At 42.8% G+C, this 26,453-nt stretch overlaps 1 protein-coding gene across 1 annotated transcript in view; it reads right to left on the reverse strand.

The window, feature by feature from the left end:
- Positions 1 to 26,453, reverse strand: part of NUP155 (nucleoporin 155) — a 75,036-nt gene that overhangs the window by 31,010 nt on the left and 17,573 nt on the right. Inside the window, exons 10-21 of the mRNA XM_040338505.1 lie at positions 25,679 to 25,776; positions 20,546 to 20,704; positions 18,998 to 19,098; positions 17,110 to 17,280; positions 15,155 to 15,265; positions 13,206 to 13,300; positions 9,164 to 9,252; positions 6,749 to 6,811; positions 5,281 to 5,431; positions 3,749 to 3,815; positions 1,247 to 1,362; positions 1,058 to 1,161 (exon numbers count right to left, since the gene is read on the reverse strand). Coding sequence (XP_040194439.1) covers positions 1,058 to 1,161; positions 1,247 to 1,362; positions 3,749 to 3,815; positions 5,281 to 5,431; positions 6,749 to 6,811; positions 9,164 to 9,252; positions 13,206 to 13,300; positions 15,155 to 15,265; positions 17,110 to 17,280; positions 18,998 to 19,098; positions 20,546 to 20,704; positions 25,679 to 25,776 — 1,325 coding nt within the window. The remainder of the gene's footprint in view (positions 1 to 1,057; positions 1,162 to 1,246; positions 1,363 to 3,748; positions 3,816 to 5,280; positions 5,432 to 6,748; positions 6,812 to 9,163; positions 9,253 to 13,205; positions 13,301 to 15,154; positions 15,266 to 17,109; positions 17,281 to 18,997; positions 19,099 to 20,545; positions 20,705 to 25,678; positions 25,777 to 26,453) is intronic.

Here is a 26,453-nt window from a genome sequence, read left to right on the forward strand (position 1 = left end):
CACTCTCCTGCCCACAGTAGGCTGCTATTAGTGAAAGCAGAATCCTCCCTCCAGTAGCTATAGAGGCCCCATGCTCCTTCTGACAGGAGTGACACTGCAGTCACTCCTCTTAGTAAGGGTGTCGTTCGATATGTGAAAGACACAGGGCACCTATGGGCACATTGAGTAGTGTAATGATGTACCATGCAGTGTGGCAGTTATGGCCAAGTTGCTGCAACAGAAGGGAGGTTAACAGGAGTATGGTTAAAAAAAAACTGCTCTTCTCTGGGTCAACAGTGTGTAACACAAAGTGCAGGGGACTGGAGCGCAGACTAGCATACTTATAAAGAATAAATTGTATTCAAGACTCCCTAATTTCACTTCAAAGGCAAGTAAAAAAAAAAAAAAAATACACTATAAAAAGTCTGTGATCCTATGTCCTATAAGCTCTAGCTGCTGTATAAAAAACAAAAATGATATAGACTACATGAAAAAATACAAAAAGTGCTTTAAAAACTAAATAGTGATAATCTGGTTAAAAAAAAAAAAACACACACACACACTAAATTTAAATACCTTCTAGCCCAGCACTAAAGGCTTGTTCATACATGAGGTCATGGGTGGTAAAACTAGGTGGTTGAGCACGGTCATTTTAAAATGACAAAACTATCAACAATCACATGCACACAGTGCTCAAATTGGCTTCTGTTCCACCCACTGGCCCATCAGACCTGTACCGCAGAGACAAGGAAATGCTAAAAAACACCCTCAACTCTGCGCGATAGATTGTGAATGGGCTGGCAAACACAGAAGCTTGGCAGCAGAAACATCAGGGCAACTCCCGTGCCTGTCAGTAAGGTGCAGGACAAAGCCTAATCTCCCAGTCAACACAGGCCCTCCTCAACACTGCGCCTGGGGCACGTCCCCCCCCCTAGTCCTGGCCCTGCCTGTTAGCACAATAACAATGCGAAAGAGCCTAAATAACCCCAACGCTGCCCGTCCCTCCTACAGTTTGCTGTATGATTAGACACCTTTAAACAATGCTGACCCAAAATCATTTAACAGTAATATTACTTACTATGGTATTTCCTTTGCAGCTCCTGCTGGACTTGCTGAGAGCTACCCATATCGTGACGGCCAAGGCCAACCAGCCTCTGCTGGATGTTCACTGGAGTTCCAAAGCTTTAAAAAGTGTAATTTTTAGTTTCTTACAATACAACTTTTCTGACTTTGCCAATACATACATTCAACACCTATTGCATCTTACCTTGGGTTGCCTAGGGAGCCTACAGCAAATTGTGAGTTTCTATCCAGAAATTCCAATAGACCTTTAAGCTCATGAAGAACAGATTCTAGAACTAGCGGGGAGACACTGCTATCGATCTGCAGAGGAAAAAAAAAATAAAAAAAAAATAAAGATTGAGGAAATTTCTCTATTTGATGAAATTTATTTTAACCATGAAAACATTTGAAGGTAGGCACACAGTTACAGGAAGTAATTTTTCCAACTAGCATCTCTGTGACACGAGCAGGGCTGTGGAGTCGGTAGATAAATGTTCCGACTCCGACTCCTCAGTTTTATGTACTTCCGACTCCGACTCCCCGACTCCGACTCCTCTGTATTAATATGCAAATGTATTTTATACATTCCTTGAGGGAAAGAAACGCAACCTACCACAGGACTACTGGCTGTGAAGCCAACAGTCTACTGAATTGCACAGTTTAAGCAAAAGACAAACACAATGAAAACAATCAAGTGGCTGGATAGTAGCAGCAGGCATAAACATCAGGAACAGGATCTTTACCAGTTCAAAAATACAAACCACATTATTTGGTTGTTTTAGAACAAAAACAAAGCTCATCTATAATGAACCAAAAACAAAATCTGTAAAACCTAGAAATGGTTTATATTAATCTTGAAATGTAGTTCTAGGCTTAGCAAATGCAAATCAATTCAATGTAGAGTTCTAAGGAAGAGAATTGCCTCTTTCATAGAGGCTCTTAAGTCAGACTTTATTATTTTTAGGGCTGAAAATAATCTTTCGACACTGACTTGGGTGGGTGGCATTGCAGTAACTATTCTGGCCACATCACTATCGATCTCTGGATAAACAAGGATGGCTTCTTCAACAGTAAGTTTTGATGAGCGATCATACTTTTCAACTTCTTTTAGTGCTTTATAAAACTCCTGTTGGAATTTTTTTATTTGGACACTTACTGGTTCTCTAACATGCGTTCCCTGTAAAAGCAGAACACAACACTATGGAAAGTATAAGTATTGCAGCTCCTAATTGTGCGTTGCGTGCCATATAGTGAAGCACATGAAAAGCATGCTTCTTCACGGTCACTTAACGTGTTCGTTTTGCGGTTACGTGAGGCACTGCATGCATTGGTCTTTATTCTTACAGTAGAGAAGTCATTAATTATAACTTTTTGTGAATTGGGACATTTAAACTTGCTTTTTTTTTTTTTTTATTCCAATCTAAATTTAGTAGGAGTCGGAGTCGGGGTCGGTGCATTGTTTGCCGACTCCGACTCCAGGTACCCAAAATTTCCCCCGACTCTGACTCCTCGACTCCACAGCCCTGGACACGAGAAGATGCAATGTGCACATGCTGAGCCATATTTGGGGCACTTGGGGCGGGTTGAGGCACATGTAATGTTAAAAATTATTTACGTGTGCACTGCCACTTACCTGGTGTTGGAAGGCAACATGTTTATTTTATAATCCAAGATGTGTTTGAAATAAGAACTATGGAGTTTTCTTTCTGGTTGTTTCAACCAGTTGTCTGGAATTTTACTCACTGGAGGATACAGGCAGATGGCCCCCAAGTTGGAATGTAACCAGTTAACATCAAAGCTTTCTAGCATATCAGATTCTGCATCTGAAAGTTATCAAGTTTAACAAGGGCTTGGCTCAAGCCCACCTGGTGTGATATGTGCGAGAACAAGGGCTAGCCAACACTGAAGATGTCCCAGTGCTCATAGACATAATACATAGACAATGCTGCCCCTAGAGGCCAATATAATGTATTAAAAGACTACCTCTTGGAAATATCTTATTGGACAGGAGGCACGTGGGGTGGTTACGAGTGGGTGTGAATGAATTTGTAAAAATGGACGCACAGAAGATGATCCTGGCTTTTGTCATCTTGAGCCCAGCTCTCTAGATGATTGTGATAAGTATTTTTGATGTTCTGCTGTTATACTATTTGATGTTAGAATGTTCCTATTTTCTTGGGAAATAAATGATAGTTTTACTAAGCAGTGTGTTTACCTTCATAACCTTAAATCATTGTGCTTACCAGAGGTCTTAATAGATTATACTATTATAGGGATAGACAAGTTAATACATATATGCAAAGAGATCGAGGGAATCCATAACCACCTTTCGAAATAATAGTTAGATAGTTCATTAGTTAATTGTATATTATTGCATTATTTACTACACCTGGCATGACATTCCATACAAAAATGAGGAAGAGGGCCAATACCTTTCAAAAATCAAGTTACTATAGACAGCTCCCTTATTTATATCCCGATGGGTACCCATGAATAATAAAAGGCTCTAAATTCAAACAGCAATAGGTCAAAGCAAAAATTTAGTGGCCATATGTTTGCTTGGGTAAAATAATGGTATCCATAGACTTTTGCACTTTCAGGAATAGAAAACAATCTGTGAGAATATTTTTTTTTAACACTCAATGAAAAGAGACTAGAATTTCAGGCAGAATTTGTTTGGGAGAATAGGAACAATGCAGAAACCTACCGCTATGACGTCTCTGTTGCCAACCTTGAATGTTTTCTCAACAGCCACACTTCCATCCCAGATGTTACTGTAAATTAGATAATTAGGGCACATAAGTACTTTGCGGTTACTAAAAGTGAAAAGTTAAAATCACCACTATACACCTTTGCGAATTTACCAAGACTGGAGTAGCCAGAATCTGGAGAAGCTGTACTTGGCAACCAGTTTACATTTTGAAAGCATAACCTGGAACTTTACCAATAACAGGTACTGTTTTTAACAAAAGAACATATATTTCACATTAAAAATTATGCTACCAAAATTTAGTGTGTGCTGTAAACTGCCACCAGCATTGCCACCATTTTGTTGAAGCTCAGAGTAGTCCCTTCCTTATCGGAAACTCTCCCCCTCTCTGGTCTAAAACGAAATCTCACTTTCTGTAATTAAAATGTGTACATTTCCAGCCTGGATGTCTGGGCCTGCCTGCATTCAGACTCAGACATCTGTCCCTAACTGCAGCTATATGCTCTCTGTGTGGCTACATGCAAACAACAATGGCCGCTGTCAGCCCACCATTCCTTTAAATGGGCCGAGTGGCAGCTCCTAAACGCGGGAATCTGGGGGCCACATGTAACCAGACATGTGAAGGGGGCCTTACAGTGATGATCACAGGCTGCCTGCTGAGAGAGAAAGAAGAGAATATCAGGGAGACAAGACACTATCCTTAACTTTTGTGTCTTCCTTGCAACAGAGTTTGCCCGGTCATCTCTCCTGATTTTAATCTGTGTTCCCTCATCATAGACTGTCTTTCCTGTTGTACAAGCACCAAAACAAACTACCAACAGTTTTGACACAAATTTGGCAATAGGCTGCAGTGATCCATTTGGCTGTCTGAATGGTCTGAAAATGAACATATATATTTGCAGTATTTCCTTGTTTATGCACAACGTGTAAGAAAAACGATCTTCTGAGTCAAATAAATTATGCATTGCTACTTTAATGTAATATTCCAAATCATTAAAGTGTTACTAAACCTACAACAGTAAAATCAGTCTGTATATGCACTAAAACATGCTTCTTGTTCTCACTGTGGAAAGTAAGGGGTTACTCCTGCACATTGTGTAAAAAGGCTGTTTGATCCCATCTTCACAGATCCTCCTCTTCTTGCATGGCCTCCAAAACATGTCCAGATAAGACAGTTACTGGAGCCAAGCTGCACATGCTCAGTTTGGTGTTAATTGCTAGAGGTTTCTTTTCCCCTTGGAAGACTGCATGTGATCAGCACAGAGCCAATCAACACTCTCCAGACAGAGGGGTCAGGGGTCCGGCATCCTCATAGGACAGCCAGCGCAAAATGAAAAACTCCTCCTACAAGCTTTAATCAGACACCGAGAAGTCACAAGACTGCTATATACTGCTGATGAGAAACTGTATTTAGCAGTTTGAATTGCCACATTCTGTGTACTGTGGGAGACCAGCTATAGTGAATGCAGGATCCTGGGTTTAGTAACACTTTAACATGAAAAGTAGGTGACTTAATTTAAGATACTCACTTCATAATGCGAGAGAAGTAGATACAAATCCCAGTGTGCTTCCCTGAAAAGATGACCTCTGGGCCCATTATACCCGCCAGAGGACCTGCAGACTGCTGTGTGGGAGTTCCCAACGTATACAGCGGAGTAGATACAGCAGGTGGATAGATACCTAAGATGAGACAAAAAGAAAGAACTAGTGTGAACGTACTCCAAGCTGTGATTTCAGTTTCACAGTGCAACTACCTCACTGTTCATTCACCAGTTGTGAGATTCATAAGCATTACTGACCAGCCCTTATGCAACTTCCAAAGTGGTATTCAACTCTTCTTTAAAACTGCGACCTACAGCTAAGCTTATAAAAAGGCTTTCCTGTAGGGAACTTGAAAAGTGCATAAATCTGCGCAGTTTGGTAGATATTGTCAACGCCTCAGGCGGACGACATCAGTGGTGCCTGCACAGTACCATGTCACATTGGTGACTCCAGTGCACATGCATGGGAGTGACGTCATCGCGGCACGTCCATTTACAGGCAAGTGTCATATTGTGCCAATACGTGGGGCATACTAGCACATTATGGCATCAACCACCTGGGGCCCATAAAAATAAAATAAAAAAAATTTAAATACCTCTTCTACTTCTCTAGAATCATTTGTATTTTTTTTGTATTATCCAAAATACCACCAAACACCCTAAAAATTGGCATAAAAACCTCCACTGTAGGTATGATCAGGAACTATATTAGAACTTTGTCACTGGAGGTGCAAAATATAAAAGGAAACGGATGGCTCTTGTTACAGAAAACACTTTGCAATGGTTTGAACTTTTTTTAAATTTGATAAACTTTGTCATTAATTTAAAAAATGTTCATAAAAATATTAAAATGGCCAACGCAAGCACACAACCAGCCCCCTACAGTCTGTTAAACAGTAGGTGTAAAAGCACAAGGTACACGTCCTGCCTGGATGTCTGAGCCTGGCCAGTCAGGTATTATTTCAAGTAGAAGTGCCCGACTGTAGAGTGAATTGATGTTTGCCCAAAAGGTGGTAGGTAACACCTAGAGCATGGTTTCTCAACTCCAGTCTGCAAGGCACCCCAACAGGTCATGTTTTCAGGATTTTCCTCAGACGAAAGAGCAGTAAATTACTAAGGGAGTGAAACTGATCAAATCACCTGTGCAAAATAATGGAAAGCCTGAAAACATGACCTGTTGGGGTGCCTTGAGGACTGGAGTTGAGAAACAGTGACCTAGATTACAGGCATAATAGGGTATCTAAAGCCAAAAGAACAATTTGCTATATTGCAGATTAACTGAAAGTGGAGTTTACTGTTTGGCAGGGCTGTATAAATCCCAGGACTAAAAGGTCAGAAATACAAATCCTTGAATAGCCTAAAGAGCTTCTTGATATGGATTTTGTCTTTGTAAGTTCAGCTTTACATTATGTGACGCAATAAACCATCAATAACAAAGGAAGTATAAGGAAAATACCTTGATGTGGCGTGCCCAGGAAGCTAGGGTTTGCCATGGGACTGCCTAGAGGCATTGGTGATCCTTAAAATAAAAATACAGCCATTAATATTACACAAAGGCTACAGATCATTAATAAAGTAAAGCAATACAGTTTTTTATTCAATACACTTGTATTCATGTCTACACAAGTCACTATGTAGGTTAGAGCAGGACAAGTTTGGTTGGAATGGTGTATGGTTTCTACATAATGTATATGCCTCACCAATCTCTGCTTTTACCAAAATGTTACTGACATGATTTACTGGTCTGTTTTTGCTAGTTAACAGTAAAAAGTTATGGAGCTCTATCTCATCTTTCTGTATAGGCTTACAATGTTCTCATACAGACACTGTGGGGTAGATTTACTAAAACGGGAGCACTCAGAATCTGGTGCAGCTGTTCATGGTAGCCAATCAGCTTCTAACCTCATCTTGTTCAATTAAGCTTAAAACCTGGAAGCCGGTTGGTTTCTATGCAGAAGTAAGCCTGATTTTGCACTCTCCAGCTTTAGTAAATAACCCCCTATGTAGTGTATACCAACGGGTAGCACTCAAAACACTCATACATACAGAATTCAATTTTTTCCCCCCTCAGTTTTTAACACTAGTCCAGGAAGTCCAGAAAGAATGAAGAACCAAAAGCAGGTGTGCGGTTTACTTTGAAAAGTATTTTATGCAAATAAATCCCTTTTGCCTTGCTAGCACATACCAGCATAGACACGATAGGGCCTTCCAGCTATTTAGAAGATGAAGAAGAATGAATGTTAATGAATAGCAAGGAAAACTAACAAAATCTCTAAAAATTTGTCTTCTGTGGAAGTAAAGCAGCCCACAGATTATTTCATTCAACCAATAAATTGAATGAAACAAAAAAGGACTTGATTCCTCCATTGCACAAACTCTAAGTGGATGTGGGAATCCTCCCCGCTGAGCCATTGTATTCTGACAGCGGGGAGACTCCCCTGCCTTTAAAATACACTGATCAGCACTGCCAGCGCTGATCAAGCAGAGAAAAATCTTACAGGGTGGTTGTACAGAACTCAATCAGTAGATCGGCTTCTGTACAACCTCCCTGCCCATACATAGATTGAAATTTGGCAGCTCCCTCTTGAACTGCCTGAATTTCAATTCATGTATGGTCAGCTCAAATCCTTGCCCTAAAGGGCAGCAATAGTGACTGCAAGGTTAACAGTTGTTAACCAGCATCTATTGTTCCAAAGACCTCCGAAAACAATGCTATGAGGAAAGGAAGAACATTGACAACCAACACTGAGGACAAGATATTAACCAAAACGAAAAATCGGCAATCACAAACATTTCCCATACTGATGAATTCACATGAAAACTGAAGAAGGTCTGAATGGTCAATTCGCTTTAAAGGGGTTGTAAGCCCTTGTGGTTTTTCACCTTAATGTATTCTATGCATTAAGGTGAAAACCTTCTCTCATGCTGCAGCCCCCCAGACCCCCCCGTTTTACTTACCTGAGCCCTGTCTTTCTCACCCCGGGGAAGAGCACACCATCTATGGCTGGTGTCTCATGTCCTGATTGGATTGATTGCAGCGCAGCCATTGGCTCCCGCTGCCATCAATAAAATCCAATGACGTGGGCACCGGGGATGAGTCCTGTTGTCTGTGTCAATAGACGCAAAAGCAGGACACAGGAGCGCGCCCGCGATGGGTGTCATGAAGGAGAGCAATTCTCTGACGGGGCACTCGAGAAGAGGAGGAGCCACCTGTGCCACAAAGCCCCAGAAGAGGAGGATCGGGGGCCACTCTGTGCAAAACCAACTGCACATTGGAGGAAAGTATGACATGTTTGTTATTTAACCACTTCCCATCCTAGTTATTGTAATATGACACCTGCAGAGTGGCTCTGCCATCCTGGGTGGGCGTCATAGGACGTCCTCGGCCTCCCAGGGTTGTAAAGGGCGTGCGCACCGTGTCACTCGGGAGCCGATGCGTGTGCCTGGCGACCGTGATGTCCGCCGGGCACCGCGATTGCTCGTCACAGAGCAGGAACGTAGAGCTGTGTGTGTAAACACAAAGATCCACATCCTGTCAGGGGAGAGACGACAGATTGTGTCCCTAGTACATAGAAACACTGATCAATTTCCTCCCCTAGTCAGTCCCATCCCCCCACAGTTAGAATCACTCCCTAGGTAACACATTTAACCCCTTGATCACCCCCTAGTGTTAACCTCCTATGTCAGTGTCATTTATACAGTAATCAGAGTAATACATCTCCATTTGTGTAGCTGCTCCCCATCTAGCTGTATCTGAGCAATGTGTCATATTGGAAAGATATGCCTTCTACCACGATTCTGACTTCCTCCTTTCTACCAGCCTTTTGCCTTTCCCAAATGTAATCAGGACCTACAAAGATATATTACTTACCCATAGGCAACGGAGAACCAAATATTGGCCCCACATTGCTAGGGGCCGGCAGTGAAGACTGCATACGCATTTGTGCTTCCCCACCATACCTATATAAAGCAAGAAAAAAAAATAAGCATGTACTATAATTTTACAGCACTGTTACCTAACCAGTCATCCAGCAGATGAAGTCAGAATTCCTACTAGAAAGGCTGCTGACCAAAATGTTACATATCTTAGGCGATTTAATTAATGCATATAACCTTATACTAAAAATAACACTCATGATATTTGCTGTCCGTTTGCTGGTTTTATTAACTTGCATTTGCATGCCTTCACCAGAAACATCAGGTACACAACCATCTGTGATTATGTTTTCCCCAATGACCAGCCTGTTTATGTTTGCTTTTGGTTTGTAAAATCATTTTATTGTCATGGAGAGAAAACTACAGGGAGCTCCGACACTGACTGCAAAAAAACAAGTTAATTAGTTCTCAATCTAACTCAAATGGCATGAAAGGACTTTTGTACTCCCTGTAAAATCCTTGGAATCCATTAAGGGACATAGGAAGTTCTTCAGCTTTTGGACACTGGCAAACCATAAAACTGTAGGCCAGCACACAATAACCCCTCCCACTACCAGCATGCCTCAGTTTTGTTGCAGAGCAGTATCAACAGTATGATCATAAAACCCCAAAAAATTGATTTTACAGTGAATACAAAAATCGTATTTCTTTGTCCAGGGGTTGACAAATTTGCTGGAAATCTAGGAGCCAGGTAAAAAAGTTAGGAGCCAGAAAACGCGCCCCATCCCGACGAGCTTGCGCGCAGAAGCGAACACATACGTGAGCAGCGCCCGCATATGTAAACGGTGTTCAAACCACACATGTGAGGTATCGCCGCGATTGGTAGAGCGAGAGCAATAATTCTAGCCCTAGACCTCCTCTGTAACTCAAAACATGCAACCTGTAGATTTTTTTTAAATGTCGCCTATGAAGATTTTAAAGGGTAAAAGTTTGTCGGCATTCCACGAGCGGATGCAATTTTGAAGCGTGACACGTTGGGTATGAATTTACTCGGCGTAACATTATCTTTCATAATATATATAAAAAAAAAAAAAATATGGGGATAACTTTACTGTTGTCTTATTTTTTTAATTAAAAAAAGTGTAATTTTTTAACCAAAAAAGTGCGCTTGTAAGACCTCTGCGCAAATACCGCGTGACAGAAAGTATTGCAACGATCGCCATTTTATTCTCTAGGGTGTTAGGATAAAAAATATATATAATGTTCGGGGGTTCTAATTAGAGGGAAGAAGATGGCAGTGAAAAACAACATTAGAATTGCTGTTTAACTTGTAATGCTTAACTTGTAATACCAACGGCCACCACCAGATGGCGCCAGCTCACATCTGGTGGTAATAACTTGTAATACCAACGGCTCACCACCAGATGGCCCCAGCTTTTTTTTTTGCCCCCCTGCCAAGTCGCCAGGACCCTATTTCTAGTGGCCATGGCGACCTGGCGCCCGGGATTTGTCAAGCCCTGTCTTTGTCCATTGAGGGACATAGGAAGTCTTGTACAGTCGAGATGTCCAAAAGCAGTCCGAGTAATAGGTGCGAAACACAGCAAACTTACTGACAGATCCAGCATAAAAAATTGATTAAAATAAAGGAGACTGCCTACAGCTGAAGAGCTGCCTAAAGAACCTTACATATGAAGCTTACTTCAGAGGCAGCCACAAGAGCCTTACATCACTAGTAAAGGATGTTTTCACAGGCAAAAGGAGAAAAAACAATCCATAATACCAAACCTGGAAGCTGGTCACCCGAGCCACTCAAAAAAGTGGAACAAGAACCAAATCTTCCTACAGATCCCATTTAGTATGACCAATTAGAATTGACAGCAAATGAAATAGTGGCTCATAATCTGAAGCATAGTCACAGGGAATAGAAGCCCTGCTTAGAGAACTGGGGCCAGACAGAGGGAACGAAGACCAAAAGCTTAATCCCATGGGGTGGGGGGTATATGGGAACCCCCCCACCCCAGACAAAAGTTCTTAAAGTGGTTCTAAAGACTATTTTTTTTCCTTAATGCGTTCCTTGCATTATGGTAAAAAATGTTAAATCATCAGTATTCCCCCACACCACACCTTTCCCTTACCTGTGCACCCATTTGATCCAGTGCTGTGCACATCTGCAGCTCTTCTCTACCCTCACATCTGTCTCGCTGGCTTTGCTGGGGCACCAGTAGCCATTGGCTCCAAGTGCTGTCAATCAAAGGCAGTGACAAGGGAGCGAGGGGTGGGTTGAGTTCCATTGTGTGTCAATAGACACAGCAGCAGGGCTCAGGAATAAGCACTCACGATCCCCCACATGGAAAGCGGCTTCCCATGATGGCACTGGACGGAGTGGAGGGGCCAGGAGCCCCAGCAGGGTACCCGAGAAGAGATTTGCAGCCTCTCTGTGCAATTTTCCAATTTGCATTCCATTGCACAAAGTAGGCAAGTATAGATAGGTTTGTTATGTAAAAAAAAAAAAAAAAAAAAAAAAAAAAATGACCTTTACAATCGCTTTAGGCAAGGGTTGTATGGGTTAACATTCTAACCAAAACAAGAAAGAGTCCAGACTTGACAGTGCTGAGCTCTAGTTCAGTCCTATTTACTGGACTGGACGACAATGTGGTAAATGGCCCCAGCCATCTGCTCCACGATCTCCATCAGTGAGGGATCCTCTGCTGCAGTAGAGAGACCATTTGTAGGGCAGACTTTTCTGCCAATGTTTAACAAAAAAAAAAATCACAGCTAGAACAGGGCAAGAGGAGGGCCTGCCAGCAAGAACAGAGTTAAGAGAGGGATTCTATCTTCTGATCGGTAGAAATCTTCAATGCTGAACCTGGAAAACACTCGCTCCTTACACGAAGCCCAGTGCCTGAATGTCACTTGGGCCTCTTTCACACTTGTGCGACTTGTTCTGCGTCTTGGGACTGCAAAGTCACATGACAAGTCGTAGCTTGTGATTTCCAACGAGTATTGTTCATATCTTTGGGACTTCAAAGTAGTACCTGCACTACTTTGGTCTGACTTTGATGCGACCTTAAAATTACACAGGCATTGCTTCAAGTCATGGCAAAAATCGCAGCGGAAATCGGGGCCTTACAGGCTAGCCCTGCATTTCCAGTCCAGTCCAGTACTATAAATGCCAGGTCAAGGATGTCTGCAATGGATAGCTTAAAGCGGGGGTACGGTAGTTTTTGTCATCATGTCAATCACTAACTGCTGCATAGGAACGCCCACTCCCGCGGGATTCACTACCCGGAAGCCGGGTAAGAAAATAGCTATACGAGGTATGTACAGCAAAAAAAAAAAAAAAAAAAACTCGGCATACTGTCAATGTCGAGAGTGAGCTCAATGTATTGTTAGAAAATTGTTTTTATGGTGAACCCCCGCTTTAAATTGTTGACGTGTAGAGAAGAGTCAACTGAAGACAAAAGGAGAGAAGTGCTGGCTGGCAAGCAATAGGTTAGTTCTAGCAACAGATTTAAAAATGTAGTATACACAATTTGGACATCTGCACTCCGAAAATCTTCCCCTTTATTGGACTTATAGTAAAAGCACCCGACAAAAGCTGTACAAACCCTTGGGGAATGAACAAAGGCAACGCGTTTCACACTAGAGTCATGATTAAGCACTGAGCCAGTGTGAAATGCGTTGAAATTGTTCAGTCCCCAAGGATCTGTATAGCTGTTGTCAGGTCTTTTCTACTATATGTGAAAAATGGTGAAGATTTTTGGTGTGCAGCTGTCCAGATTGGTAATACTACACGATTCCAGTGGATCAAACTGAGCCTGCATCTGAGTGAGAGAAGTGTGCGATTCTATGGTGGCAAGAGTACCCTGGAGCAGCGTTATACTGTCTAGCAGAGTTAAAAAGGATGTCCATCCTCCTAGGACACTAGCATAAAAATGTAGGCATGCTGTAGTCAGCAATATAACCCAAAGATGATAGACTTTCTGTGTCTCTCAAAAGGATGAGAAAGAAAAAAACATATACCATAATGAAAATACCTGAAGAATGCACGTGTAGCCCAGGTGGACACTTCTCGATCCGATGCAGATGAAGAGCATGCCAGTATTAAACATGTTGCACAGGCCTGATCCTCCTTTAAAACAGAAGGTACAAAAATCAAATCAACTGGACAAAGCCAACACCACACATGAAACCTGTTCCCGTTAGAGCCTCTGCCAGGTTTTTATTGCCGGTGTCACCAACAGGGAGATTAATTCTCTATCTGTCCAGGTTACCACTGTCGCCACACTGGATGCAAGCAAAAATCCAAAAGTTTAAAATTGCAAGTTGAACAGAATTTGAAAATAAATCTTCCACTGGGGACCCGACAAACATTTTTATCATTATTTTATTTTTTCCGTAGAGAAGAAGGGCTATAGATAAGCTTCAAAGCCCAAGTGAACCCTCTTGATTTACTACTGTACATACACAGTAATACAATATGTTGTGGCTTAGGTTCTTCTCACCTGGCAGCATATTTCGAAAGTCTGACTGCTACTCACAGCACAGTGGCCTGGGTCTCCAGTGGTCTGACACCCCCTCCCTGCACATTGCAACCTACTGTATCAACTATCATTATTTATCCTGACTGTGGCTCCTTAATACAGGTAACCCGCTCCCGCTGTGATTGGAGACAGCGGGAGCCAATCAGCGGGTCCAGTGGACCAGATGTCCACCGGGACCCACTAATCGTTTCCGAGGCAGAAAGAACAGTGGTCTGACTATGTAAACAAGGCAGATCGACGTTCTGTGACAAGAGAAGACATATCTGGTGTTTCTACTAAGCAGAACACTGATCTCTCGTACAGTTAAAGCACATCCCCCACAGTTAGAAAGCACCTCCAAGGACACATTTAACCCTTTGATTGCCCCCGGTTAACCCCTTCCCTGCCAGTGTCATTAGTACAGTGACTGCATTTTTTCCCCTCAGTTTAGGCCGATGAGTATTATTCTACCTATTTTTGGTAAAAAAAAATTAATATCGCAATAAGCGTTAATCGATTGGTTTGCGCAAAATTTATAGCGTTTACAAAATAGGGGATAGTTTTATTGCATTTTTATATAAAAAGAATTTGTTTACTACTAATGGCAGCGATCAGTGATTTTTTTCGTGACTGCAACATTATGGCCGACACTTCGGACAATTTTGACACGTGTTTGGGACCATTGTCATTTTCACAGCAAAAAAGGCATTAAAAATGCATTGTTTACTGTGAAAATGACAATAGCAGTTTGGGAGTTAACCACAAAGGGGCACTGAAGGGGTTAAGTGTGACCTCATTTGTGTTTCTAACTGTAGGGGGTGTGGCTGTAGGTGTGACGTCATTGATTGTGTTTCCCTATAAAAGGGAACACACGATCAATGACGGCGCCACAGTGAAGAACGGGGAAGTACACACACAGCTCTCCACGTTCTTCAGCTCCGGGGACCGATCGCGGGACTCCAGCGGCGATCGGGTCCACGGGTCCCGGTGCTTCGGACCGGGCCGCGCGCCCGCGACTGGGCACTTAAAGAGGACGTACCTGCTTGTGCCCAGCCGTGCCATTCTGCCGACGTATATGTGCAGGAGGCGGTCCTTAAGTGGTTAAAGCGTTTGTAAACCCAAAAAAAAAAAAAAAAATATGAGGAGAACACTGTTCCTTTGAAGCGTGTTGTGTAATTTGTCCCATTGTATGATGTAAAATACCTGGTTGATCCTGCCTGCTCCCGCCGCAACTATGTGTAACTTAAAATCCTACTGTTCATTTCAGAGGAAAATGTGTAAATCATCTAAAACCCATAGCATCATGTGCTCACTAGCTGCTAGTTGTAAGGGGGAAATATGAAATAGAAAACCATTTAAAAAAAAAATTCGGTGGAACATAATGCTTTGCTTCCTTTATTTTGGTATCTACAGATACAAAATGTTTCCTAAAAAAAAAAAAAAAAAAAAAAAAAAAAAATTACCTGATGCAATTTAAAGAACCGCTCAATTTCTTCTCCATCTCCTCCAGTATTGGCAACAAGAAGGTGTCGCAGCTGATCCACAGGTCTAAGCTTTTGAAAGATGTGACTCCCCTGTAATCCATAAAGAGCAAGTTACTAATAAAAGAATAAAACTAGAACTGTTGGTTTACCCAAAAAAACTAAAACAAAACAGGGTTCACCCCCCAGAAAAAAACTCCTTCCAGCCAAGCCTCAATGTTTGTACCTTCAGGAACTTGAGACCTTTGAGGTTCAGAATAGGCCAGATGCCTCTGATTCACTTGGGAACTGTGAACAGGTTTCAAAATAAGCTGCGAGACCTGTCCTCTTCAGACACAGGTGCAATGACCTCTTGGGAAAGCAGTTGTTTCAGAGCTGTAAAGAAAAACTGGGGGGGGGGGGGGGGGGAAGCAAAACTTCAGCTTGTAGCCTCCGGACGCCTCCTTGCAAATCTAGTCGCCTGTGTCCAGACGACCATAAGTATGGGGGATCCATTTCTCTCTGAGGAGGATTGGCTCCTGAAACCAGGAGACTTAAGGGTCCAGTTCTCCTTATGAAAATGGGAGAGAGGCTTTCGTTTAGAGCCTGAGGGTGTTTGCTTCCGAAAGAAACACTTCTCCGATACAGGTGGTGTTACTTGTTTCTGAGTCATCACCTTCGACTTATCTTTTATGGGGAGGAGGAATCGAGCAGCAGTAACTTCAGGTTAGTGCACACCACATCCACTAGGAAGCCCACCGTGGTCTTGTGTGTCTGAATCCTGGACGCTTAAATTCCCCCTAGGAGGACATGTCCACAAAGGATTGCAGATCTTCCAACAGTTTCCTCTTTATCATACTGCAAATTTTCCTCCGATTACCAAATAAGGCCCCTGTCACACGATTGGACCGCTCAGGTCCGCCTGTCAGTTTTGATGGTGGACCTGAATGGCCACTCCATGCAGTTCTATGGAGCGTTGGATGTCAGCGGAGACATGTCCGTTGACATCCAAACCCGATCCGCCAAAGTCGAACGGATGGAGATACGTCCCCATCCGTCTACGGCGGATCAGACGAGATCTGATGAAAACGGACACGCTGTCCATTTTCATCAGATCTCCCCATAGGAGACATTGGCGCTGCACAAGCCCCTTAGCTCAGTGAGCAGAGGAGATCTCCCGCTGAGCTGGCAGACTCCAAAGCGATGGAGTCCGCCAGTGTGGAAGAGGCCCATGATGTACCCGGAGATAACTGCCCACAGGATCCAGCGCTGACTGGGAACATTACAGGCTGTCCCTGCTTTTGCATGAGGGGTCCGAATGAGTACAATCCGCGGCTATGAGGTCATAGCGATTGATACGGATTAAACCCTCCTCTACACATTCAAAGGCGTGAAAAAAAGGTCAGGAAATCCAGAAACTAGGCACACACACACATAAGGAAATCTTAAGAGAAAAATCTGAAGGCACAGCCATCATCTAAGAAACCTAGCTAAAAACAGACTTAGCTGAGCTAAAAATCCCTGGGTCGGGGATTTTTTTTTGTGACCAGTGTCCATTCACCTGATGGGACAGCATAAGCCATGTAGTCGTGAATTTCAAGTCCTCTGTGTACTGTGATGTGGAATTAAGATATTTCAAATAAAACTAAAAGGCAAAACTTTTTTCATTTTGAATAGAATATGGGAAGGTTATGGCCTCTGTTGGTTTTTTGGTTTTGTCATCTGTATCCCATTAGGGAGATATACCTTCACTTTGTCCGAACAGGAAGTTATAGGAAATCTCTCCAAAGTGAGGCAATCCCGATTCTCATCAGAACTAGTATCCCCATAAGAAGACTTCATTGAAAAGTAAGAGAACGGAACAAGCACTCTGAACCCCCTATTCAAAACAAAAATAAAAAGTTTTGCCTTTAGCTATACTTTCAGTAGACCGAGTGGGGTCAAAATGTCAGACAAACCTTTGCGGAGAGTAGAACAAACTTCTTCGGTGGGACCATGTGCTGGCGAATTATAACAGGAGAGTCAGTAACGGGGATTATGTCCTTGTTTAATGGAGTCATTATCTTTTCCACCTGGCCTTCATCAATGGAAGAAAGAGCCCAGGAATGGCCATCCACATGAACAGTTACCTGTATAAAAAAAACAGTGGTTATGGGACAATCAAAATGACTAGAAGAACAATATGGTTTAGCAAAATTCTGGCCAAATTTTCATATTTATTGCCAAGTACTGGATCTGGCCAATCCAGCGCAAGGATGACCACCATAATGTCCTCTATCTGGATCACATGAACCAGACAATGAAGTTTCAGGGGAGGAAATGCACTTTCCTCCAGAGGATCCTTGTACTTGAAAACAAACCTGTTGAGTTTGTTGTTGAACTTGGAAACCAGAAGGTCTACATCTGGCATCCCCCACCTGCAACACAGGTCCTGGAACATTTCCAGGTGTAGGGACTCCTTAAAACCGCTATACTACAGAACTAGGGAAAGGATACCTTGATCTAGAAAACCTGATAGGGTTTGATGGAGATCTGCAGAGACAGAGGAATTTTGGAGGTGAAAATTTATTAAGAGTAGATTCGAAGAACTGTCCCTTAACCACTTAAGGACTGCCTCCTGCACACATACGTCGGCAGAATGGCACAAGCACGTACCTGTACGTCCTTTCAAGTGCCCAGCCGTGGGTCGCGGCGCACGCCCGCGGGACCCGATCGCCGCCGGAGTCCCGCAATCGGCCCCCGGAGCTGAAGAACGGGGAAGCTGTGTGTAAACACAGCTTCCCCGTTCTTCACAGTGGCGCCGTCATTGATCGTCTGTTCCCTGATATAGGGAAACACGATCAATGGCGTCACACGTCCAGCCCCGCCCCCTACAGGTAGAAACACATATGAGGTCACACTTAACCACTAGGGGGCGCTGAATGGGTTAACTCCCAAACTGCAATTGTAATTTTCACAGTAAACAATGCATTTTTATAGCATTTTTTGCTGTGAAAATGACAAGGGTCCCAAAAATGTGTCAAAATTGTCCGATGTATCCGCCATAATGCCGCAGTCACAAAAAATAATAATAAAATCGCTGATCGCCGCCATTAGTAGTAAAATATATATATATATATATATATATATATATATATATATATATATATATATATTTTATAAAAATGCAATAAAACTATCCCCTATTTTGTAAATGCTATACATTTTGCGCAAACCATTAGATAAAAAAAAATAAAAATAGCAATAAGCGTTTATCTTTTTTGGGGGTATTTATTATAGCAAAAAGTAAAAAATCGTTTTTTTTTCAAAATTGTCGCTCTATTTTTGTTTATAGCGCAAAAAATTAAAACCGCAGAGGTGATCAAATACCACCAAAAGAAAGCTCTATTTGTGGGAAAAAAAGGATGCCAATTTTGTTTGGGAGCCACGTCGCACGACTGTGCAATTGTCAGTTAAAGCGACGCAGTGACGAATCGCAAAAACTGCCCAGGTCCTGCGTAATGGTCCGGGTCTTAAGTGGTTAAAGGCCATGTGGACCAGATGCTTTTTAGACACAAATTCTGCAGCTTTAAATTCAAAGTGTCCTATACAGGTGTATTGGCATGAGACCCATGTGGGAGACAGTAGCCTCCAGTAAACCAGCACAACTGAAATTAAGCTACAGCCATGTGTTCCACGCATTTCATAAGCGTGGAGCAAATCGGCATCAGTGGAAGATCCTATTAAAAAGGGACATGGACCAGTCAGTCTTAACCTGGTAAAGTCACAGCCAAGAGGGGGTAAAAAGCAGAACCAGTAAACTAGATCAATATATAAAAAAATAAAAATAAAATTTCAAGTGCTCACCTGTATCTCCATCATTGGCCTCTGAAATGGGAAGGAGTCATGGTTGATGCACCAAAGAATATCATGATCCTCATTTTCAGATGCGGCCATTAGTAAAACACCTGGCAGAGAAGGAATGTCAATGTAATTTTGTACACACACACACTACTTAAAAAAAATAAAAACTGTTATCTTTCAGTTATAGGTGGAATACGTATGTATAGAGATAGATATCTCGAGATAGAGTAAAACCTTGGGTTGAGAGCGTTTTGCAAGACAAGCTAAATTTTTTAATACATTTTGACTCGCTATACAAGCGATGTTTTGATAAACAAGTAGTGTCATGTCACAACCGAGTAAAAAAGTGAAGAGAGGCGCCTCTAAGTGTAGCAATATGGTTACATTTAATGAAGGTACAACATTTAGCAACTCACATGGTTGATGATTAAAAGAGGCACATCTAAAGTATGCAGGCATCTGGGGTAACGCTGTCCACATAGACCAGGGATATGCAATTAGCGGACCTCCCGCTGTTGCTGAACTACAAGTCCCATGAGGCATAGCAAGACTGACAGCCACAAGCATGACACCCAGAGGCAGAGGCATGATGGGACTTGTAGTTTTGCAACAGCTGGAGGTCCGCTAATTGCATATCCCTGACATAGACCATCCTCCGCAACGCCATGGAAATCGTCCCTTCCACACTGTGCTTCACGAGCGGTTCAAGCCTCACTTTCAGATCGCTCTACTGCAGGATAGTCTTCCCGGTCACGGTTGCAGACTAAAGCGGAGATAATCGGCCTTGGAGGATAGTCTATGTGGACAGCTTAACCCTGAATGCTTGTATACTTAGATGTGTCTCTTTTAATCAACCACGTGAGTTGCTAAATGTTGTACTTTCATTAACTGTAACCATATTGCTACACTTAGAGGCGCATCTCTTATCTTTTATACTCTGTAGCTCCTGCTGGATTTTGCTTCCAATCCCCTTGGAGGCTTTCATTTGTGGATGGACAGTCTATGGTTACACATTGCTATAATCTTTTTCTTTTATGGCCTACAAACTGAAAGACCTATAAATGAATGGTTGTGGAACAAATCAATGGAGTTTCCATTACAGTCTCTCTCTCTATATCTATAGTGGACACTTCAACAGGAGATCACCATGCCCTAACTCTTGACTCTGGTGTTTGTCAACTCTGTTTTAGCTCCTCTCATTGCATGAGCCATAAAAGTACAATGATTCAGCGAAGGAAATATTAAATGTAGGTATGGAGACCCATTAATGAGAGAACAGAGGGGTTTAACCCTCCAGTATACAAACACTGTGTGGTGGAAATACCATTTAATCAGACCTAAAACAATGGAAAATGCATACAACTGATGTTGTGAAAAGCTTTATACTTTTTAAAGTAGGACGAGTGGAAGTACATAAAATCAGATAGTTGGCGACATCATACATGACTAACTCCAGCAAAATTTACTGGACAGATAAATATCTTGGACTGTACCATACAAAAAACAAAAACAAAAAAAAAAACACAAACACGACCCTGATGAAAAGCTCACCGTTGTTATACAAAGCTTTGTGGACTTTTGAAGGTTTTTCTACATTGGAGGAGGCGGAGAATCCTGGAGGTAGGCGGATATGCACCAGTGCCAACGTGCTTGGACGTGTTGCTTGATGTTTGGAATGGAATGGACCAGTGGTAAAGTACAGACGAACACCTAGGAACAAAAGAGAGTTTTCAGAGTTTTACATTTAACCAGAGCTGAAGCATCAACAAAATAAATAAAAATACATATGAGATGAGGTAATCCAGGAAAAAAAAACAAGGACTATACAGAGCAGGGTAGGCAACCTTTCATAGGTTGAGATCTACTTGGACAAAAGATCCAAGAGGTGTGAGGCACTAGGCACTTAAAACACAAACTATCCAGCTCCCAATAAAAAGACGTAGCCGCAGTGTTCTGTATCCCCTCCCCCCCCCACAGTGTCCCTCTGGCCCTTTAAATCACCTCAACCCCTCCCAAACTGCAGTGTCTTCTGCCCCTCCTTCACATCACCCGCCCCCATAGTGTACTCCGCCTCCCCTTTCCAAAAAAACTGCTGTCAGTACTTTACCCCCCCCCCCCCCCCCACTGTGTTGTCCTCTGTCCCCCTCCAACAGTGTCTCCTTCCCTCAAATATACACAGCGTTGTGTAGGTAGCACTTCCCACCTGCCAGTGTGTGTACAGCAAAGCAGGCATCAGGGGATAGTACAGTGCTGGGTGAAAGGTGGGAGCAGGAGCTGCCCAGAGTTAGGCCCCTTTCACACGGACGGCTGTTTTGCTGCAGTTAAAAGCATTTAAAATGTTTTGTGAAATTCAAGGCTCCAGGCACTGCGATTAGCTGCATTTGTACATTGCGATTACACGCGTTTACGCGCTGTTAAATGTGGCTGCGATAGTCATTCCCATAGCAACCCTTTTTATTTTTTTTGATTATGATGTGCTTCCTGTTTTTTTTTTTTCTCACGCCGCTATCCGCAGTTGACAAAAAAGACTGCGATTACCTGCAGTTATGTGCATATAGCTGCGCTAAATTGCACCCGGACGCATTCAATTCTATTTTTTCTATTCGCACCAAACCGCATGTAATGAAATCGCAGCTAAACGCTGTGTGTGAATGGGGCCATAGGAAAGCATTGTGTGCTTTGAGCTGCGGTAGAAAACTAGAAAATCCGAAGCTAAAAGCACCATTCTATCCGTCCGTGTGAAAAGGGCCTTTACATTTCAATAAAGCTGGGAATTGTTTGCTAGGAACGCCTAAAAACCAATCACTGTGCAGCTCCCGCCCCACCCTCCATTCAGCACTATGCTGCCTCTTGCTCTCCACTCTGCAGTGAACGAGAACAGCAGAGGCTAAGGGGAGGCAGAGCCGAGATCACAAATCCACCTGTCTGCTTCCTTCGATCGACCGTGATTGATGGCCTTCCAACCCCTGGATTAGAGTTATTTTCTGACTAAATACCTTTGAAGAGACTGTCACCTTGCCCATTCAGGGCAAGTGACAGTATCAACTACACAGGGGTGCCGCTTATACTCCTCTTGCCTTTGCTCCCTCGCCATTCCTTGCTCCATGCGCACTCAAATCAGAAGTATCGGTGACAAGGGGGAGTAGAAACGTCTCTCCCATGGAATGCGACAGAGCGACATGACCAATCCAGATCTCCATGCCTTTAAAGGAGTCAAGTCATATAGGGGTTTCAGACCTTGAAACAATAATACTTGCAGTGCTTCAATAGAGTGAACAATTGCAGCCTCTAGTATTATAGAAGGATTGGAATTATCTGGATTCAACCAACCCGCTGCAGTTACCAGCTCTGTTGCCAATCCCCCCTGCGTCAAGGTAGGCATAATTGTGGTCAATTTAAAACTTGGTGACCGATGTCTCCATAAAACACAAAAAACAAAAACGGTGTAAAAAAGGATTTTGGAAAGCACGGTGATGATTTTCAAAAGTAGTATAAAAATTTTGGAAGAATCTTAATAAAATGTATTCGACCCAATAGCGACATGGGGGTAACGTCTCCCATGCTTTGAATTTTTTTCTTAACTTCCTGAACTACTGAAGTTAGGCAGCAAAAGAAAATAAAGAAATGTACAGGCCTGTCATGAAATTACTATCCCATGATATTTAAATTCCGTCACCCATTTTAGTGTCATATTCGAGGAGGCCGTAGCTTGTGCTCCTTGGTCGATACTGAACAGGGATTTTCCCCAATTTCCCTTAATCCCTGTAACTACGAGGTAGAGACTCTGACGCGTTCCACTATATAACTGAAAGGGAGTCGACAACCTTTGAATGAATGAATGACTTGTATAGCGCTACACATGCAAACTGAATCGCCTCTAGGTGCTTTTTGCAGCCAGTGTCTGCTTGGCTGGTGCAGTCATTTACCCCGTAGGATCTCGACACGCTTGGGACACACAGTCGTACACACATATATACATACTAGGCCAATTTGGACAAGATACAATTTACCTACCAGCATGTCTTTGGAGTGTGGGAAGAAACTGGAGTACCCGGAGGAAACCCACGCAGACACAGGGAGGACATGCAAACTCCAGACAGATGGTGTTGTGGTTGGGATGCAACCCTTTTTGCTGCTAGGTGAAAGTGCCAACCACTACACCACTGTGCTGCCCCTTTCTCCCAACTAAATCTCTGATATGGGATTACCATACAGTGTTTGAAGCCAAGAAATAAATATAAGTAGGAATCCCATCCTTTTAGGTATTCCCACAGAAAAAGGCCATTCGACAGTTTAAAGGCCTTTTCTTTATCCAGAGAGGCCACCGTTCTGGATCCTTCATTTATATGTTGAGCGTGTAGATTAGTGTAAAGTCTGCGTAGATTAATATCTGTCTTTTTTTTGGGGGCTTAAATCCCATCTGGCCCGAGTCAATAATGGTTGTTAACAGAGGTTGTATTCTTAAAGTGAGTAGTTTCGTCAATATTTTAAAATCAGTGTTTAAATAGGGCTATTGGCCTATGAGAAACACATAATTGTGTCTTTCGCTTCCTTTTGACCAAGAACTATATGAGCAGGTCTCATTGAGTCTGGAAGAGCCCCTTCTAATAACCCTCTTGTATATACTACTACCAGTTTTGGAGCTAAAACATCTCCAAACTTTTTATAAAATTCAATAGGGAGTCCATCAGGACCTGAAGCCTTGTCACTCAGAAAAGTATGTATGGCCTTCTGGATCTCCTCACTGGTGATAGGACCAACTAGTGCCTCTCTCTCCCTGTCTGACAACCACCCCAGCGCCATCTCATCCATAAAGTTGGACAGCTCTTAGGTGGTAGTCAGAGGGGAAGGAGGTGTACAGAGAGCTATAATACCACGTGAAGGTTTCTATAATTTCTTCTCGATTGGAAGCTATTCTCCCTTCTAAAGTCCTGATTTCAGGTACAAGTGTAACTGGATGATCATGTTGTGCCAGCATTGCCAAAAATCTTCCACTTCCGTCTCCTTGTTAAAAAAAAAAATCAGTTTATTCTTGCATAGATATAATTTAGTTATTTCTTTCATATGCAAGTGCAGGTCCCTGTGAGTGGCCTATAATAAATCAAAATGAATCGTGTTAGGTTTAGAACCATACGTTTCCTTCTGAAGTTCGATCTAAGTTTGTAGAGACTTTGGGCCAGATTCACATACAAATGGACAGGTGCAGCGTATCAGAGATACGCTACGCCGCCGTACCTTACCTGGCGTACTTTCAAATCCACAAAGATTTTGCGCCGTAAGTTACGGCGGCGTAGTGTATTTCTGGCGGCGGAATTCAAATCGGCGGGTAGGGGGCGCGATTCATTTAAATGAAGCGCGTCTCCGCGCCGATTGAACTGCGCATGCTCCGTTTCGAAATTTCCCGCCGTGCTTTGCGCGAAATGACGTCGCAACGACGTCATTTTTTGAACTTAGACGTGACTTACGTCCATCCCTATTCACGGACGACTTACGCAAAAAAAATTAAAATTTCGACGCGGGAACGATGGCCATACTTTAACATGGCAAGTCTATCTATACGCCATAAAATAGCAGCTTTAACTATACGCCGGAAAAAGCCGACTACAGACGACGTTAGAAAATGCGATGGCCGCGCGTACGTTCGTGGATCGTCGTAAATCCCTAATTTGCATACCCGACGCGGAAAACAACGCAAACTCCACCCAGCGGGCGCCAAAGTATTGCACCTTCGATCCGAAGCCGTACGCCTGTCAAATCGAACCCAGAAGCCGTCGTATCTTGGTTTGAGGATTCAAACTAAAGATACGACGCGGGAAATTTGAAAGTACGCCGGCGTATCAGTAGATACGCCGGCGTACTTGCTCTGTGAATCTGGCCCAGAATATCAGTCCTCCGTTTCTTCCTAACTGCCACTATGGCTGAAATGTATTGCCACCGCACATATGCTTTAAAAGTATCCCATACCTGACTGTGCTAGAAGGGACAGGCTCCATTTCCTTGTGTTACTGTCTGTGTATTTACAGACATTGCAGCATGGGGAGATTTTACAGCCGATTTCACTGCAGATGAGGAGGGAGAGGAGCAAGGAGTGCCCATGTGTGCTCTAGTAAAGCGTGGCTTACCTGGGGCCATCCAGGCCTGCTATTAGAGGCACCAAGTCCCTTCAGTCCGTTACAAGCCGTTTATGGAAACTGTGCTTCTAGTCAGTTTCTCCTCCTCACACAGCTCTTGAAGCTCTCAGGGTATTCAAAAAATACCCCTCACTCCACCTGCTCAGAAGTTTAGGACACTACAGGGGAGACGTCACAAGACGCCCATTAACCCTTTCAGCTGTTACCAAAGACTGCTGCAAATCCGTCTACATTCTTCTTAGTTGGGTATGGAAAAAATATTTATGCAGCAGCTACAGTCATACAGAACGCAAGATACAGTGTAAACTGTGATTTGTGTTTTGAGCCATCTGAGGTTCGATTCTAAGCGGCATTTTAGACTTTATGCCAATACTTCTTTGGTCATATAGGAATAATTATTGCTCCGAGGTTTTGGAAATTTTCTGTATTAAATTAAAACTTGCATCTAGCAATGAAAACTGAATATTTCACTTGTCTTTGTGTAGTCATCTAAATAATTTGGCAGCAGTGAAGATAAAACAAATTATTTAATGCAATGGTTAAGAGAACTCACCTGCATGGGTGACTGCGAGCAAGTGACAATTTACAGATTCCGATTTCTCAATCACAGAAATCTGAACAATGGGCTTAAATACTGTGCGGTCTATAGTCCTAAATGGAAGCAAGAATAAAAACATTACAAAGAGAAATTTTATATTATATATACGCACACAAAATTAGAATTCGCACCTAAACCAGATCCAAAAATCGCATAGGACCCTTTTTAGAAACGGACTACAGCCGCCCCGGACATGAGTGAACCAGCTCCATTGAAAGCCAGTCCAATTCACGTTTTGCAAAATCGGATGAGATTCAAAAATGCATCCGATTCACATATATGTGAATCAAGCCTTACGTAGCTGTTGGGGGATGAGTGAAGGGGAATATAGTGTGTCAACTGAGCAACAGCTCCCTAACTACTGGAGCCGTCATCATCACATCAAAAATGGAGACATCCAGAAGTAGTCTTAGGGCTTTTGGATGTCTACATAAAGGAGCCTTGGTAAATAACATGCATTAGGTGTACATATAATTTTATTGGAAAAATAGGATTTTTGTACTCACCGTAAAATCCATTTCTCTGAGTTCATGGACGGACACAGCAGCCTTTGCCCTTAGGGTTATATCCGCTTCCTTCCAGGAGAGTGGAAGGAAGCGGATATAACCCTAAGGTCAAAGGCTGCTGTGTCCGTCCATGAACGGAAGAGAAATACAAGTCCTACTGGACAAAATTCTCAGCAATTACCACAGACCTGCGGCTCTTCACCTTAGGCTTGGATTGTGGTGAC

This window comes from Rana temporaria, chromosome 1 (genome assembly GCF_905171775.1).
Source record: "Rana temporaria chromosome 1, aRanTem1.1, whole genome shotgun sequence".
NCBI classification, from domain to species: domain Eukaryota; kingdom Metazoa; phylum Chordata; class Amphibia; order Anura; family Ranidae; genus Rana; species Rana temporaria.